The 20,134-nt window shown below is 36.2% G+C and overlaps 1 protein-coding gene across 1 annotated transcript; it reads right to left on the reverse strand.

Moving 5' to 3' along the window:
* Nucleotides 1–297: 297 nt before the first annotated feature.
* LOC131633136 (uncharacterized) lies at nt 298–4,714 on the reverse strand. Its single transcript, XM_058903856.1, has 5 exons — nt 4,451–4,714; nt 3,511–4,123; nt 2,833–3,222; nt 2,099–2,769; nt 298–378 (listed from the first exon to the last, which is right to left on the reverse strand). Exons 1-5 carry the CDS (start codon nt 4,712–4,714, stop codon nt 298–300), a joined length of 2,019 nt encoding a protein of 672 aa, XP_058759839.1.
* Nucleotides 4,715–20,134: the final 15,420 nt, after the last annotated feature.

Below are 20,134 nucleotides of genomic sequence, written 5' to 3' on the forward strand. Positions count from 1 at the left end.
AAAAGTTAGAAAACTTAGCTGAATATTCCGGTGTAGCACATCCCTGGATACCCATGGTAGACTAGCGCTTCTTGGCCTCTTGATCTGGAGACTTGCCCATCAAACAGTGAGGCGCTGAGGCTGCACCATGGTTGCGTATGGAGCTGCTACATGGGATCTGCAAATAGCTATACGCATGTCATTGAAGCGTCTTTACCAACTTAGCCAGCCACAATTATTGATATGGACTTGGGATGAAACGTAGATAAACACTGAAGTGACGTAAAAAAATTTTAAAAATAAAGAACGCGCCCTTTACTATTCTCCTTCTTCTTCGTTGATGATTTTTTCCAGAAACCAATAACCTTTAGGCCACGGTTTTTTGGCGTTTCCATAGACCTGCAATCTTCAAAAACACATTATACACAGTATAAATCCAAGATAAAGCCATGGACCGAACCGAAATCGTTGCCCGAGCATGGACATGACCTTAGTTTTTTCTAATTTTGGTTATTTCGCATAGCCCCAATCTGAGAGCTATAAACCCTAACCATGGCGGATTGCATACCTTGCGACGAAGCTTCAATTAAATAAACCAGAAACGTTGCAAACACGATGGCAAACATAAACATGCATTCAAACGTGATTTATATTGCACATATAATCGAATTGGAACTGAAAATTCTAAGGGCAAACCGTGACTTGGTGGTGATGATTCTCGGCGCCTCAGCACCTTGCGATTATCGTCACAGCTTCAGGGGTGATCCATGAACATCAATTAATCTTCAAATCTCCTTGAATAAGGCTGCAACTACAAAAACGTTTATAAAAATTTCTTGAACTTTTGCACTTGATTAGGATTCTTTTAGACCGAATTCTCCCCCCCTTGAAGTTAGGAATGCTTGTATATATATAAGAGATCCATTTAGGTTAAAAAAATTCAATTGAATCTTCCTAAATCCATGATTGGTAGCTTGATTGAGATATGGCTTCAAAACTTTCTTAACTTGGACAAATTTTGTTCCAATCTTACCAATACAATTAAGCACGAAATTGAATGGAAAATATGATGGTTATATGATTTTATTTGATTGGAAATTAAGGTTTAATCAAATCTTCTTGTATTTTCATCTTTTATTTGATTTAAATCTTCTTTTTAAATGAATAAAATTCAAATAAAAATCAAATATTCATGATAAATTCGTGGCACTTGGATATGGGGCCTTGGATATCATAAGGAACAAGATTGGGCCACAAAACGTTGGGCTCCTTTGCAAAAAAATTCAATTTGAAGCCTTTTGTTTCACATTTTCCTTCTCAAAATCGTCCAACTTTGACAAGGCATATCTCCCTCAATTTTTAAGGTATGGATGGGTTCTAGGACTTTTTAGAAACCTTGAAGAGTCCTCTAACCAGTATTTTTGGTCTCATGTCAAAATCATTTTCCATTCTCCTTGTGTGTTCTTTTGAAAAAAAAATGACTTTTGGTTGACTTTTGAAAGGGACCTATAATGTTTTGGTCCATATCTCCCAAATGAAGCATTTTTAGACTTTGCATGTGAGAGACAAAATTGTAGAGAATTCAATTTCTTTCAAAATGAGCTTTGGATGGAAAATTTCTGATATTCCATGTGAGAGTTATGGCTGGTCAAAGTTCAGTTGACTTTCTCCTATACAAACCCTAATTTAGAAACGTTTGGAATCATTGATTTCTGATCTTTCCTTGATGAACCATGATCAATTCTTGATCAAATGGTGAATGATACTTAAATAAGAGTATTTTGACAAAAAATCAGGAGTTTTGACTTTACTTTGACCACCGTTGACTTTTAGATCAACCCAGTCGAATGTTGACTTTCTGAACATTTGAGTGATCAATCCTTTGAGCTGGGACTTGATACTTGTCATAGAGGTCATGCGAGATATACTGAGCCATATGGGATGCCTTGGAGCCATTGATTCATTGATTTTCCTTTGAACAACCAAACCCTAGTTTTTGAGCCTTGTTTAGGAGAGTGTGTCTAGGAGCTTTATGTATTGATTTGAATTTGTATAAGAGAAATAGTATGGGCAAATTTTGGGGTATGACAATATGATACTTGTCCAGCACTTTAGCTACCTGCTCGTTAACAAAGTGAGATCCACCATCGCTTATAATCACTCTAGGCATCCTAAAACGTGTGAATATGTTTCGATTTAAAAATTTTAGCACAGTTTTGGCATCCGCTTTTGGTGTGGCGATGGCTTCTACCCACTTGGAAACATAATCCACTGCAACTAGAATATATTCATTAGCAAAAGATGGAAGAAAGGACCCCATGAAATCTATTCCCCAACAATCAAAAACTTCTACTTCAATAATGGTTTGAAGCGGCATCTCATCACGTTTACTTGTTCCTCCAACTCTTTGACATTTGTCACAATTCTTTGCATGATGGTGGGCGTCTTTGAAAATAGTAGGCCAGAAAAATCTGGATTGGAGAACTTTTGTTGCCTTCCTCCATCCGTTGAAATGCCCACCACTAGGTGAATTATGACAGTGCCACAAAATTTGTTGAGCTTCTTCTTCAGTAGCACATCTTCTTAAAATGCCATCCTTACCTATCTTGAACAAATATGGGTCGTCCCATACATAGTATTTTGCATCGGCTAACAACCTTTTCTTCTTGTTCCAATCAAAGTCTTCTGGTATGATACCGGTTGCTTTATAGTTAGCAAGATTGGCGAGCCAAGGTCTTATTTGGAGTTGAAAAAGTTGCTCATCCGGGAACTCATCATTTATTTCAGCTTCTTGGTTGGTGACATTTACATTGACCAAACGGGATAAATGATCTGCTACCACATTTTCGGAACCTTTTTTATCCCGGATCTCTATGTGAAATTCTTGCAAAAGAATAACCCAACGAATGAGCCTTTGCTTCGAATCTGGTTTAGTAAGCAGATATTTAATGGCCACATGGTCTGTGTAGATTACCACTTTTGTCCCAATGAGATAGGATCTAAACTTTTCAAGAGCATACACTATGGCTAACAATTCTTTTTCTGTGGTAGCATAGTTGACTTGAGCATCATTTAGCACCTTACTTGCATAGTGTATGACATGAAATATCTTTCCTTTTCGTTGGCCTAATACCGCACCTATGGCATAATCGCTAGCATCACACATCAGTTCAAAGGGGTTTTTCCAATCGGGTGCTACGATCACAGGTGCGGTGGCCAGCCGGTCTTTTAGGTCATTGAAAGCTTGGACACAAGATTCATCAAAATTAAAACAGGTACCTTGGTTGAGTAAATTACTCAAAGGCTTGGCAATCTTTGAAAAATCTTTCACAAATCTTCTATAGAATCCCGCATGACCTAAAAAGCTTCTTACTCCTTTGACATTTATTGGGGGTGGAAGTTTTGAAATTACCTCCACCTTGGCCTGATCTACTTCAAGTCCTCTGGAAGATACTTTGAGTCCGAGTACAATTCCTTCAGTTACCATGAAATGGCATTTCTCCCAATTTAATATCAAATTAGTTTCAATACATCGTCCAAGTGCCACATCCAAATTATTTAAACACATATCAAAAGTTTTTCCAAATACTGAGAAGTCATCCATGAATACTTCAATACTTTTTTCAATGAGGTCTGAGAATATGGCTTGCATACACCGTTGGAAAGTAGCTGGAGCATTACATAATCCAAATGGCATCCGTCTATACGCGAAAATTCCAAAGGGACATGTGAAAGCTGTCTTCTCGTGATCCTCTGGGTTTACCACAATTTGATTGTACCCGGAATACCTATCTAAGAGGCAATAGTAATTCTGCCCCGATAACCTTTCAAGCATTTGATCCATGAACGGTAAGGTAAAATGATCTTTCCTCGTAGCTTTTTTGAGTCTACGATAATCGATGCACATTCTCCACCCGGTTACTGTTCCTGTTGGTATGAGTTCATTCTTATCATTACGGATTACCATCATGCCTCCCTTCTTTGGCACAACATGTACTGGACTCACCCATGCACTATCAGAAATTGGGTAAATCATACCTGCTTCTAGAAGTTTGATCACCTCTTTCCTTACTACCTCTTTCATTGTTGGATTTAGTCTTCTTGGCGGTTGAGCCACCGGTTTGAATTCTTCTTCTAACATAATCTTGTGCATGCAATAGGCAGGACTTATACCTTTCAGATCCGCCAATACCCATCCAATTGCAGCTTTGTTCTTTTGGAGAATTTGGATGAGTCGTGCCTCTTCATTTGGAGTCAACTTAGAACTGATCACGACAGGTTTGTTTCCCTCTTCATCTAGAAAGACATACTTCAAATGAGGTGGGAGTAGCTTTAATTCTATCTTTGACTCTTTAACTCCTTTTTTTAACTCCAAATCTTCTATCTCGTCCTCCTTTGTGACCGTGTCGCCACCTTTCTCTAATTCCTTTAAAAACAACTCAATTTCTTTTTCTTCTTCTTGAGTAAGTACATTGAAAGATTCAACAAGAGATCTCTCTAAAGGGCTAGATAAATGAATTTGGTTTGCCACTTCCACTACACTCTCTTCAGTAACATCCATGCGAAAACAGTCATTCTTGTCTTTTGGTTGCTTCATGGCATCGAAGAGATTAAAGCATAGCTCTTCATCTTGAACTCTTAACTTCATTATACCATCATCAATATCGATCATCATTCGGGATGTTTTCATGAACGGTCTCCCCAGAATGATAGGTGACTCCTTGTCTTCTTCCATGTCAATCACAACGAAATCTACCGGAAACAAAAATTTGTCAACTTTCACTAACATGTCTTGTGCAACACCATAAGGGAGAGTGGTTGATTTATCTGCTAATTGTAAAGTCATTCTTGTTGACTTCATCTCAATATTTCCTAACCGCTTCACTATTGATAGAGGAATTAGATTGATACTTGATCCTAGATCGATCAGTCCATTCCCGATATTTTGATTGCCAATTGTAACCGGCAATGTGACTCTTCCGGGATCTCTCGCCTTTTGAGGGAAGCGTGATATTATGGCACTACATTGTGCATCAAGTAGAACAACTTCTTCTTCTTTCGGTCTTTTCTTCTTTGTCAAGATATCTTTCATGAATTTTGCATATTTTGGCATTTGAGCAATTGCTTCGGAGAATGGAATATTAATTTGTAGCTGTTTAAAAATTTCCATAAACCTTGCGTATTGCCTGGCGTGGTCCTTCTTTGATGGAGCATGGGAATATGGCAAATGTTGACTTGGTATAACGTTGCTTGCCATCTTTTCTCTACTGCTTTTTCTTTTCAGCTTTTCTTTCTTTTTAACTTCTTTATTCACATTCTCTTCTTCAGCATTAGTATCGATAATTTCATATTCTTCATCTGCTCAAGCATGTTTTTCAGCTTCCTCTTCCGTATCATCTTCAACTACATTCTTTTCAACTTCATTATTACTTCCTTTTTACCCAGTCCTTGTCACCACCGCTTTGCAATGCTCTTTTGGATTCTCTTGAGTGTTGGCTGAGAAAGTTGCATTTGATTGATTAGCTGCAATTTGTTTAGCCAGTTGGCCCACTTGAGTCTCCAAATTCTTTATAGCTGCCTCTTGATTTTTATTATTTGTCATTGACATTTGTATGAACTGATTCATGGTCTCTTGTAAACGGCGCCAATTTGTTGAAAGTATTTTTGGGTAAATATTTTCGGTATATATCGTATCCACAGAGATTGGTTTAATATTACTACCGTTCTATAGTGGTTTATTTTGAGTGAGAAAAATAGTTGAGTTTGTTTGTTTATCCTCGAGTTGCATATAACAGAATAATAATTGAATGATAAAAAGCTTAAAGATGATTAGCAATGGTAAACGAATATGTTGAGTTCTAGGGTTCATCAACCTATTCCTATATAATTTATTAATTAATCCTTATTCGAACAATCATTTGAAATATTATCTTCACTTATCCTCAAATATGATTCCATGTCTGCAAATCAAATTAGATAAACTTTTACCGGTATTGTATATTCATAAGTTAACTACTACCTTAAACTCAACAAAAGGAATTTAGCTCTCCATAGACATGAAGAACAAACAAGGTTTCATGGATGGATTCATCTTCATCAAGGGAATGTCTTCAATTGATGTTGAATTCTCCGTCGGAAGTTGTTTGTTGTTCTGGATTAGGATTGCTCTCTGAATTTCGCTCACCAAAAGTCTCTCTTCCAAAAGTTATGGTTAATGAAGATTAGGGCTTGCATTTATAGCCTTTTTCTTTATAACGTAGTCACCGCGGCGCGACACGGCCTGGCGCGACGCGAACCCAAGACAGAAGGTTTTGCGCGTCTCGCCTCTGCTTTGGCGCGGCTCGCCACTTGCTTTAACCCAATTCTTTGTGATTCCACTTCTTCAGAGCTTCTACGCTTGCGTGTTCCTTCGTCTTTGCTTCTTAACTTCAATATCTGCACAAATAACACCCAAAGTGACGTAAGTTGTTCTACAATTAACATCGAACCTCGAAAGGTCAATTCTAACTATAAAACCCTTAAAAATCATAAGATCTATTCACTTTTAGCTCAAAAGGTAGTTAATGTAACACATGAATTTACCATTAATTCACTCCTAACAAACTCTCCCCAACTTAGAGTTTTGTTTGTCCCTAAACAAAATTACTTACCTCCACAAAAACAACAAAAACATACCAACAATCATGCACAAGTTTTTCAAAACGGTTTTTCAAATGGCTCAATTCAGCAACCAAATCAGATATTCCTCATCTCCCTGCAAACTCAGAACACATACATGAAACAAATTTTGAAAGAAAATTACCTCCAGAAGTTCAAAACACTAAACAATTGCAATTGAATCGGCACTAATCACTCTCATCAAAAAGTATGATGAATAGTAGAGGGGTTAAACACTCATCCAAACAATTAAATCAACAAAAATCCATATCATACGTTCACCATATTGTTAGCATCAAGTCCTGTGGAATCTGAGAATCAGAAGGTCTTTCCAGGGTTGTAGTGTGGTTTAAGATTCAAAGAAAAGAAGACAAACAAGGGTTGTTCCTATTCTAGGGAAGCATCTGAATCATAACTCCTTTCCTTTTCCTTTATACCTTTAACTTTTTCACCACTTCTTCTTTTTCATTCGTAGCTCGACGTTTCTCTTTTTTCCAACAATTGTTTTCTTTCAAACATTGTTTTTCTTTTGTTTTTTTTTCTCAAGCTACGAATTTCCTTCGTTCTTTGCAAATCACCACTTACATACTTACTCTTATTTTGATTATGATTCTCCCCAACTTGGAGATCAACCTGTATTTGGATTATATGAATGCTCCCCTACTTTCTATGAAGGTCAAAGAGAAAACACATCACCAAATTTTTTGGTTGATAGTCCACAACAAAATTTTTTATTGAGATCAAAACTCACCAGGTTTTTCCTTGGTGTATATGATGAAATTTACCTTGACCTCAGGCTCAAAGAATGGTTAGCAAAGGATCACACTCTCTCAGAAGAAAATAAGTTTTAAGATGGAATCGGCTCAAAGAAACTCTCAGATTCAAATAAATGCCTAAATCACTTCCACAGATATCCACAAACGATGCGACAGATGGTTTAGCATGATACAAACAAGTGAAAATAATCGATGGTCTCCTGCATATAGTAAACAACGGAAAGCTTCCTCACAATGGTTAAGGCTAAGCTGATCCAACAAAAATAGTGTACCATAAAGAACTTCTGTCAAGTATTTTTAACAACCTATGTTTCATGCACACAGTAGCAGTTTGAGTTTGAAAATTCATACCTGACTTGTTACTTATTGAAAAAGAAAGTGAAAACTGAAATTTTTGAACATTCACTCACTACCACTTTCATACATGTTGCTCCATTGTTGATACTTTGCTCGAGATTTTCTTTGCGTTTTCAAGACTACTCACTCTAAATTGGGAACAACATAACTAAAATAAAATCATTCAAACATAAATATTAAAACTAAACTGAGTTATGGTGACAAAAATGCCACCTTAAATTCACAATTCAAGACAATAACTAAATGACAGGAATTAAAAAGAAAAAAATATCATCAGACAATCATAACAAAAAAAAAAGGAAATCCATAAAATTCTCTCATTCCTCACAATCACCACATGTGATCCTCATCATCTGACATGCTGTCCTCCTCATGCTCTGGCTCAGGTTGCCCTTGCTGATCAACTTCACTCGTGGCCCCACCCCCTCCAGTAAAAGGATCGGACTCCGGCCATCCACAGTATGTGAAATAGCTCTCTCGAGGGGGGAAGGTTCGCTCCTCAGGGGCACAGATAGTGTTCCTGTACTGCTGCTGCATTGCATCATGCAAGAAAACATGAGACCGCTGACTAGCCTCCCACATGGATGCATAATAGTGATGTGCTACCAGCGGATCAAATGAGGGAGGAGGTCCAGTAGACGGTCCTGCCTGAGAGCTTGTTGCTGCAGCCTGCTGTTCCTTCTCAAATGGAGTCTTGCAAAACCTGTCAATGTAAACATCATCAATGTAAACCCGGGAACGGCGCCAATTTGTTGAAAGTATTTTTGGGTAAATATTTTCGGTATATATCGTATCCACAGAGATTGGTTTAATATTACTGTCGTTCTATAGTTGTTTATTTTGAGTGAGAAAAATAGTTGAGTTTGTTTGTTTATCCTCAAGTTGCATGTAACAGAATAATAATTGAATGATAAAAAGCTTAAAGATGATTATGTAAGTATCAGACATGCCTAAGAGGGGGGGTGAATTAGGTTTTCAAAAAATAATCGGTTTTATGAGAATGTCTTTACTAAATTTTTGGTTAAGTGTTTGAAGGCTTTTGATGGTTTTTATCTTTTTCTTGGTAATGGTAATGAAAGCGGTAAAAGTGAAAAGATAAAGAACACAACGATATATACTGGTTCCCCTCACAATCCGAGAGTACTCCAGTCCCCTTTCAAACACGAAAGAGATTTCACTATAGTTAGAATTATTGTACAAGCCTATGCCTACTATCTAACCTATAGGGTGATCAAAGGTTCTTAACACCTTTAAGATCAAAAACAACACTAATGTGAATGAAGAACAATCCTCTTCAAACACAACACTTACTTCCAACAATCCTGGATAGTAAGGAGAAATAATTTTTGAATGATACAAGAATTTATGAAGATGAATAATATATCAATCTTGGATTGATCTTCCCTTTCAAGCATACAATTCTTTTTAATGATAAACAAGTGTTCAATGAATGTATGATATGAAACTTTGGTATTTGAGTGAAAGTTATATGAACAAAGTTTCAAATAAAAATGAAGTATGGACACTTGGTGATTTTTGTGAAAGATATGGACACTTGAATTGTTTGAATTATTTGAATGAAAGAGGTAAAGAATAAAATCTGAAAAATCTGAAATATATAGCCTCTAAGACACCTTTACAAATGGTTATTTTGTATGGAAGGATGCAAGAATAAAAGATGAAGAGGTACCTTTTGAAGAATGAAAGGAAATCTGAATTTTTGAAAAAATTCACGTGGGAACCGGTTCCCTTAAATTAGAACCCGGGTTCCCTTTCTGTAACGTTAAAAAAATTTGAAAAAATCAACGGGGGAACCGGTTCCCAGAAAGTGGAACTCGGTTCCTTGACATGATGAACGAAAATTTGCTGGGCAGAGGGAACTGGGAACTGGTTCCTCCAAACTGGAACTCGGTTCCCACATGCAAAAAACACTAAAAACATATATTTAAAAGCTTGAATGATTTTATAATGTTTTGCAAGTATTATGGATCATGTATGAATGTTTGAGAACACTTGTTTATGCATCAAGAGAGTTGTATGCCATATACCTTAATATTTTTTATCAATGAAGTTTAAGCTCTTTTGATATACTTGAATCTTAATGCTTTCATATGAATTGATCCATTCCTTTTGCAATTGAAATCTTGTCTTCATCAAAACCAAGTTGTAGAAAGATTGTCTTCACATTCTCCCCCTTTTTGATGATGACAAATTACTTGAAATTGATAGAATGGTGATGTTTCTTTAAAATTTGAATCTCCTCCCCCTAAGACAAAGCTCCCCCTTAATATGATAATTGATGCTTTGCTTGAGTCCATTCTTTTATTGAAGATTTGCATATGATAATTGATGCTTTGCTTGAGTCCATTTTTTATTGAAGATTTGCTTGCTACAAATTGTTAGAGAAACATACAAACATACATGTGCATATATATAATTTATATATAATTCTTCTCCCCCTTTGTCATTAGCAAAAAGGAATGGGAAAGAAGATGAAAGATAGAAGAAATCATAAATAAAAGTTAACACATAGAAATAATGATAAAGATAACGTACCATAAGTCTTACAATATAGGAATTGAAACTTAATGAAACATAACATAGAAATTAAAACATAGTACAAACTAGAAATGCATAAACGAATAGGACATACAAACTTATGTTTTGGAAGCAAAACATAAGCAATGATGAAATGGAGCATTCTCTCATTAACCGGAAAGTTTGATCCAAACATGTTAAACTTTGTTGGGAGAGGGTTTTGTTGAGTCACGGTGGCGGTTTGGGATGGTCGGATCATATCTAAGAAGCTTTGTGTTTTTCTAAAGCCTTCCCACTCGGGTGTATATCCGGCAACCAAAACTTGGCCGGTAGTAGGGAGTCCTAAGCAATTACCAAAAGAAGCAACATCCATCCTAATGGTTTTATTACGAACCGAAGAGGTGAGCTTAATTTCTTCTAGGTTAGAGAGGTCATTACCAAACACAATAGTCAAATTATCATAGAACTCCTTAACCAAATCTGGATATATTTTTCCATAATCACTAACAAAATCATAAACCCCTTGATATCTTAGTTTTTCCGGAAATATAAAACTATGAGAAGGAAAAGATTCAAGGTTACCATATTTTGAAATCAAGAGAGGCCTATTCCGAATGTTAAGCTTTGGATTCTTTGGAAGAGGTTGTTCATTAAAATCATTCCTAGCCTTTTTCTTTCCCTTTGATGCTCTTGATGAGGAAGCCATGGATGAAGCCTTTTGAAAGTTAGGGTTTGAGAGGGGATTTTCGGATTTGATGTTGTGGAGAGTTTTGTGATATGTGTTTTAGATGTGTGAGAGTATATATAAGAGATTGGATGAGTGGGTTTTAATTTTGGTGGAGTAAGAGCTTGATTTAGTGGGGTTTAATGGTAGTGGAGGGAGGTTGAAGAAGATGAATAGTGTAGTCAAGAGTGAGATGAATGAGTTTGAATGAGTTTGAATGTGAATAAAGTAGGTCAAAGTTAGGTTGAATGGAGTGAATTAGAATGAGTTATGAGATAGAGTGAATAAATTCAAAATAAGAGACAAGTTATGACACATAGATAAATGGGAAGGAAGCATAAAAAGTAGAGTTATGACATATAGAGAAGAGAGAAGGAAACATAAAAGAAGAAAAATGTATCACATGTTTGAATAAAGAAAAAAATAATTTAAAAAAAATGTGAACGTTGCGCAGGAACCGGTTCCCCCTTTTGGGAACCCGGGTTCCAGACCTTAACAATGAATAAAAACTTGGCAGACGTAACTAGGAACCGGTTCCCCCTTTTGGGAACCCGGCTTCCTTAACCCAAAAAGCTAAAAAATACATAGAAAGAGGCATTTTACACATAGAAAATCATAGACATTATTGCTAGTATATATATATATATATATATATATATATATATATATATATATATATATATGAAATATTAATCATACGTGTACCTTTGTTTTACCAAATGAAGAATCATACATCTTTTTCATCTAAAATTCCAAGTTCTCGCCGAATTTTGTAAAAAGGTTCTTTTGCGAGTGGCTTGGTGAAGATATCCGCGAGTTGGTTATGAGTATCCACAAATGTTACTTCGACATCTCCTTGAAGGACATGGTCTCGGAGAAAATGATGTCGAATGTCTATTTGTTTGGTTCTAGAATGCATGACCGGATTTTTTGTAATATTAATTGCACTGGTGTTGTCGCATCGAAGAGGAATGCATCCGAGATCAAGTCTGTAGTCACGAAGTTGTTGCTTAAGCCAAAGAACTTGTGCACAACAACTACCCGCTGCTATGTATTCCGCTTCGGCCGTGCTAAGAGCAACACATGCTTGCTTTTTACAAGCCCATGATACTAATGCATTTCCATGAATGTGACAGGTACCACTTGTGCTTTTACGATCAGTTTTACAACCTGCATAATCCGCGTCAGAATAACCAATTAAATTGCAAACACTACCTTTAGGATACCATAGGCCAATGTTGGTCGTTCCTTTGAGATACTTCATGATCCTTTTAACCGCCATAAGATGTGATTCCTTTGGATTTGCTTGAAAGCGAGCACAAAGACAAACACCAAACATTATGTCAGGACGGCTTGCCGTCAAATACAATAAAGAACCAATCATACCTCGATACTTAGTAATATCAATTGGAGTACCGGATTCATCTTGATCAACATATGTACCGGAGCCCATTGGAGTATTCATTGCTTTACAATTGTCCATATCAAACTTCTTCAATAGTTCTTTACAATATTTGGATTGATTGATAAAGATTCCATCTTTGAGTTGCTTAATTTGTAGTCCAAGAAAGTAGTTCATCTTTCCCATCATAGACATCTCGAATTCTCCTTGCATCATCAATGAGAATTCCTCACACATTTCTTTGTTAGTCGATCCAAAAATGATATCATCAACATAGACTGGAACCAATAAAGTGTTACTCTTGATTTTCTTAATGAACAAAGTTTTATCAACCTTACCCTTTTCGAAACCCTTTTCACACAAAAAATTGCTAAGTCTATCATACCATGCTCTAGGTGCTTGCTTTAAGCCATAAAGAGCCTTTCTCAACTTAAAGACATGTGTAGGATTCTTGAAGTCTTTAAATCCCGGGGGTTGTTTGACATAGACTTCTTCATTGATGTAGCCATTCAACAATGCGCTCTTGACGTCCATTTGATAAAGCTGGAAATTTAATGAACATGCATAAGCAAGTAAAAGACGAATAGCTTCTAACCTTGCAACCGGAGCGAATGTTTCTTCAAAGTCGATTCCTTCTTCTTGATTGTAACCTTGGGCCACCAATCTTGCTTTGTTCCGAACAATTATACCATTTTCATCAAGTTTGTTCTTAAACACCCACCGGGTACCTATGATGTGCTTATTACTTGGTCTAGGAACAAGTTCCCAAACTTGATTTCTCTCGAATTGATTTAATTCTTCTTGCATTGCATTTATCCATTGATCGTCTCCTAAGGCTTCATCAACTTTGGAAGGTTCAATTTGAGAAAAAAAGGCCATGTGTAAGCAAGCATCTTTGAGATTTAATCTTGTTGCAACTCCTTGACTAATATCACCAATAACTTTATCAATAGGATGATCTCTATGAGTTCTCCATTCTTTTGGTAGATCATTGGTGTTTGATTCTTATTGTACACTTTCTTGTTGAACACTTTCTTGTTGAACTTCCGGTGCCTTCACAATTGTATCATTTGAAAGTTCTTTCGGTGCCTTCACAATTGTATCATTTGAAAGTTCTTCCGGGGGTAAATCTAAAGGATCATCATCATCACAAACAACTATTTCCTCTTTGGAGGTGTTAGTCTCATCAAAAGATACATGCATGGATTCTTCAATAGTTAAAGTTCTTTTATTATAAATTCTATATGCTTTACTAGAAAGAGAATAGCCAAGAAATATACCTTCGTCGGATTTCTCATCAAACTTACCAAGATTGTCTTTGTCATTGTTGAGAACAAAGCACTTGCATCCGAAAATGTGAAAGTGAGCAATGTTTGGCTTTCTTCCCTTGAAGAGTTCATATGGAGTCTTCTTTAAGATAGGTCTATTGATTACTCGATTTCCAATATAACATGCCGTACTAACCGCATCCGCCCAAAAGTATTTAGGAAGATTTGCATCACTAAGCATTGTTCTTGCAAGTTCCACTAGAAACCTATTTTTCCTTTCAACTACTCCATTTTGTTGTGGAGTTCTTGGTGCTGAAAAATTATGAGAGATACCATGTTCTTCACAAAATTCTTCAAATGATGCATTTTGAAACTCTCCACCATGATCACTTCTTATGGATACAATTTTTAATGACTTCTCATTTTGGATTTGTTTTGCATACTTCTTAAAGGCTTTAAAAGCATCACTTTTCTGCACAAGAAACAAAGTCCAAGAATATCTAGAATAATCATCAACAATAACTAAGGCGTATACATTACCTCCGAAGCTTCTTGTCCTTGATGGACCAAATAGATCCATATGCAACAATTGAAGTGGTCTTGTCGTAGTCACCACATTCTTTGGTTTGAAAGATGATTTGGTTTGCTTTCCCTTTTGACAAGCATCACATAGTTTATCTTTGACAAACTTTATCTTAGGTAAGCCAATAACAAGATCATGTTTGGTTAACTTATTTAAATGGTCCATATGAATATGGGCTGCTCTTTTATGCCATAACCATGATTCATTATTGTTTACCAAAAGACATTTTACTTTCAAAGATAAATCATTTAAAGAAATCATAAAAATGTTATTAATTCTTGTACCTTTGAGTTTTACCTCATTGGTGACTTCATCGATGATCAAGCATTCCTCCTTAGTGAATTTGATCTTGAAGCCTTTGTCAAAAAGATGGCTAATGCTTAGAAGATTATGCTTTAGTCCTTCAACATAGAGAACATCTTCAATGGATGTGAAAGGTGGTGCACCAACTTTGCCTTTGCCAAGAATTCTTCCCTTATTGTTGTCTCCATAAGTGACAAAACCCTTGGCCCTTAACCTTAGATCTGAAAATTGGTTTAGGTCTCCCGTCATATGCTTTGAACAACCACTATCTAGATACCATAGGTTTGAAGTGGTCTTCAAGCATGCCTACAAAACAAATTAAGTTTTGTTAGGTACCCAAGTGGCTTTGGGTCCATCATAGTTAGTTCCTTTCTTCACCCATACATAATGTCCACTAGGTACACTAAAGTTTCTTACATAACAAGCATTGGGTGTGTGACCAATAATACCACAATAAAAACAAGTAGGTTCAAAGTTACTTCTATATCTAGGAGGATAAGATTTCTTCTTAACAAAGTTCTTCCTTTTAGGATAATGTTGCATTACTTTAGGCTTGATCACTTTCTCTTGAATTGGTTGGTTACTAGCCTTGACAAAGATAGTCTTGTTGGATCTTGGTTTATCAAATTTAGAGAAACCAAGTCCGCTCTTATCATTGGAGTATCTTTGTGTGCTAAGAACATTTTCCAATCCAATTTTCCCTTTTTCATATCTTTCTAAAACACGTTTTAATTGGACAATTTGGAAGGAAAGTGATTCACAATTCTTGCATGCAACATTATCTTCTTGAACACTAATCATTTTTTCTTTGTCATCTTTATGTTTTACTTCAATTATCTTAACCTTCTCTTCTAAAGATGATATTATTTTCTTTTGAGATGAGATAGTTTTATAGAGAATTTTGCATTCTTTTAATAATTCATCTATTGCACCTTGTGCACCATTATCAAAAAGAGAATCATCATAACTAACCTCGCCTTCTTCATCGTCGGAGTGGTGTGATGCCATTAGTGCTAGGTTTGCACTTTCGTCACTATTGGAGTCCGATGAGGAACTTACTTCATTATCTTCCCATGCTATGTAGGCCTTTTTATTTTTGAACTCCCTTTTGCCTTTGAATCCATTCTTCTTCGAAAGCTTTGGACATTCCGGCTTTATGTGTCCTTGTTTCCCACATTCATAGCATGTAACTTCTTGTGATGAAGTGGATGCTTCCTTATCTTTATACTTTGAGAATTTCTTTCTTTTGACATAGTTAGTATTATCAATATTATTTTTATTAAAAAATTTGCCTAACCTTTTTACAAGAAGCAAGAAGTTTTCATCTTCATCCGATGCATCTTTCAATTTGCTTTCTTTTGAATCTACCTTTAATGCAATGCCTTTGGATTTCTTCTCTAAGTTCTCATGCTTTTCCAATCTTCCAAGTTCCGTCTCATATTCTTGAAGTTTTCCAAATAGTGTTGCGGAAGTAAATTTTGATAAATTTTTCTTTTCGGATATCGCCGTCACCTTTGGTTGCCACTCCCTTGTCAAAGATCTGAGCACTTTAAGATTAAGTTCTTCGTTAGTAAGAGTCTTACCAAGTGCCTTCAAGTGATTTGTCAAATGTACGAATCGTTTTTGCAAATCGAGAATAGTTTCTCCGGGCTTCATTCTAAACAGTTCGTACTCTTGGCTTAAGGTATTCAATCTTGATCTTTTAACTTCAGTGGTACCTTCATGAGTTTCTACAAGAGTATCCTAAATTTCCTTTGATGTTGTACATGACGATACTCGGAAAAATTCATCCATACTAAGAGCACCTTGAAGAAGATTGACCGCCTTTTTGTCAGCAAGAACCCTTTTTCTATCATTATCATCCCATGACGCTTTAGATTTCTCCGATCCAACACCATTAACGACCGTTATAGGGACATGAGGACCTTGTAGGACAGCCTCCCAAACTTCTTCTCCTTGTGCTTCTAGATGAGCCTTCATTCGGATTTTCCAAAAGTCAAAATATTCACCACAAAACAATGGAGGCTTGTTGTTAGAACCACCATCTTTGAAAACCGGATTTTGATTTTCGGAAGCCATTCTGGATCTTTAGGAACAAGTTACCTATAACTTGCTCTGATGCCAAATGTAAGTATCAGATATGCCTAAGAGGGGGGGGGGGGTGAATTAGGTTTTCAAAAAATAATCGGTTTTATGAGAATGTCTTTACTAAATTTTTGGTTAAGTGTTTGAAGGCTTTTGATGGTTTTTATCTTTTTCTTGGTAATGGTAATGAAAGCGGTAAAAGCGAAAAGATAAAGAACACAACGATATATACTGGTTCCCCTCACAATCCGAGAGTACTCCAGTCCCCTTTCAAACACGAAAGAGATTTCACTATAGTTAGAATTATTGTACAAGCCTATGCCTACTATCTAACCTATAGGGTGATCAAAGGTTCTTAACACCTTTAAGATCAAAAACAACACTAATGTGAATGAAGAACAATCCTCTTCAAACACAACACTTACTTCCAACAATCCTGGATAGTAAGGAGAAATAATTTTTGAATGATACAAGAATTTATGAAGATGAATAAAATATCAATCTTGGATTGATCTTCCCTTTCAAGCATACAATTCTTTTTAATGATAAACAAGTGTTCAATGAATGTATGATATGAAACTTTGGTATTTGAGTGAAAGTTATATGAACAAAGTTTCAAATAAAAATGAAGTATGGACACTTGGTGATTTTTGTGAAAGATATGGACACTTGAATTGTTTGAATTATTTGAATGAAAGAGGTAAAGAATAAAATCTGAAAAATCTGAAATATATAGCCTCTAAGACACCTTTACAAATGGTTATTTTGTATGGAAGGATGCAAGAATAAAAGATGAAGAGGTACCTTTTGAAGAATGAAAGGAAATCTGAATTTTTGAAAAAATTCACGTGGGAACCGGTTCCCTTAAATTAGAACCCAGGTTCCCTTTCTGTAACGTTAAAAAAATTTGAAAAAATCAACTGGGGAACCGGTTCCCAGAAAGTGGAACTCGGTTCCTGGACATGATGAACGAAAATTTGCTGGGCAGAGGGAACTGGGAACCGGTTCCTCCAAACTGGAACTCGGTTCCCACATGCAAAAAACACTAAAAACATATATTTAAAAGCTTGAATGATTTTCTAATATTTTGCAAGTATTATGGATCATGTATGAATGTTTGAGAACACTTGTTTATGCATCAAGAGAGTTGTATACCATATACCTTAATATTTTTGATCAATGAAGTTTAAGCTCTTTTGATATACTTGAATCTTAATGCTTTCATATGAATTGATCCATTCCTTTTGCAATTGAAATCTTGTCTTCATCAAAACCAAGTTGTAGAAAGATTGTCTTCACAGATTAACAATAGTGAACGAATATGTTGAGTTATACGGTTCATCAACCTATTCCTATACAATTTATTAATTAATCCTTATTCGAACAATCATTTGAAATATTATCTTCACTTATCCTCAAATATGATTCCATGTCTGCAAATAAAATTAGATAAACTTTTACCTGTATGAGATTCGATCTCTCCTTGTTGTTGTGGCAACGGTTGAGTGTAAGGTTGAAAGGCTTGTTGTTGATATCCTTGATTATGTGGCCTTTGTTGATAACCTAGGTTGTTATTCCTTGGTGGATAACCTTGTTGATACGGAGGATTCTGATATTGATTCTGCCTTTGTCCTTGATTGTTGTTCATGTAATTTACTTCTTCTTCCAACACTGGTGGGCAAAATCCTGTTCGATGCTCTCCTTTACATAACTCACACTTCGCAACTTGATAAGAATTAGAGACACCATTCAGCTCCTTGAGTTGTTGTGGTAATTTAGACATTTGTTGTGTCAAAAGTTCCACTTGCGATGTTAGTAACTTATTTTGGGCCAGCAGAGCATCACTGTTATTTAATTCCAAAATTCCGGCTTTCTTATCTCTGACAGTTCGATCATGATTCCCTTGCCGATCATTCAGAGCCATTCGCTCTATTATCTGAGTAGCTTCAGCAGGTGTCTTGGACATCAGTGACCCACCAGCTGTGGCATCCAAGAGTGTCTTGTTTGTAGTTGTGAGACCATTAGGGAACATGTGGATTTGATCGACTTCTACAAAACCGTGTCCTTTGCACTTTCTCAACATAGCTTTATACCTTTCCCATGCTTCATTCAATGACTCATTACTTCCTTGAGAGAATACAGCTATTGCTGTTTTTGCTTCAAAGAATCGGTTTTGAGAGTAAAACCTTTCTAAAATTTTTTCTTCTAAAGTGTTCCAGTCCGTCATCACTGTTTCGGGTTGATCCAAGTACCAATCTTTTGCCTTAGATAACAAAGAATGTGGGAACAACCTCTTGAATAGTGTCTCTTCATCAGCTTGAGCTACACCAGTTGTACCCGCTAACTCATAGAACCGAGTAAGGTGCGTGTACGGATCTTCGTGGTTCAATCCGGCGAAAGGACTTGCACAAATCAATTGTATGACACCGGTCTTCAATTCTGTCGGTCGCCCGTTGGCGGCAGTTCTAGCGAACTGCGGGTTGAGTCTTGGACTATTTGCATATGGACCAGTAGCAGCCATGTTGACAACAGTTGGTTGTATAATAACTTCCTGTTCTTCTTCAGCAAATAGTTCGTGAAAGAAAAATCCTTCTTGCGACTCGTCAATTGTTTCAAGTTGTTGTGACGATGTCGCAGTTGCGTTGTCTCTTGCTCTTGCTATGTTTGCTCTTCTTCGTGTTTTGCTGTTTAACCTCCTAGCGGTCCTTTCGATCTCGGGAGCAAAAAGAAGTTGATCACTGGGAACTTTACTGCGCATACACGAATTTCTGCACAAACTAACAGACGAGTGAAACAACCAAATCAATAAAATAGTAACAAAAACTCAAAATAAAAACTATTGCAATGCGTGCAATATTGACACCAATCCCCGACAACGGCGCCAATTTGTTGAAAGTATTTTTGGGTAAATATTTTCGGTATATATCGTATCCACAGAGATTGGTTTAATATTACTGCCGTTCTATAGTTGTTTATTTTGAGTGAGAAAAATAGTTGAGTTTGTTTGTTTATCCTCAAGTTGCATATAACAGAATAATAATTGAATGATAAAAAGCTTAAAGATGATTAACAATGGTAAACGAATATGTTGAGTTCTAGGGTTCATCAACCTATTCCTATACAATTTATTAATTAATCCTTATTCGAACAGTCATTTGAAATATTATCTTCACTTATTGTCATACCCCAATTTTTGACCCTAAGATCCTATATCATTCACATCTCAATCACTAATCAAGAGCTTCACTTGGAAGTTTTGTTTATGGTGTTGCACTCACCTCATCAATAAGAGGGACCATCAAGCACCAATGATTGTGTATCTTGTATGCTTATACTAACCCAAATACCAAAAATATTGCTTTGTTTCTTTGTAGACTTTTGTTTTGTAGGTACCAAGCCAAGACATGCAATAAACAAGGCATTTTTCACATTTTTGACTGATGAAATCGATTTCCCTACTGG

Source organism: Vicia villosa, unplaced genomic scaffold, assembly GCF_029867415.1.
Source record: "Vicia villosa cultivar HV-30 ecotype Madison, WI unplaced genomic scaffold, Vvil1.0 ctg.001080F_1_1_3, whole genome shotgun sequence".
In the NCBI taxonomy this organism is placed as follows: domain Eukaryota; kingdom Viridiplantae; phylum Streptophyta; class Magnoliopsida; order Fabales; family Fabaceae; genus Vicia; species Vicia villosa.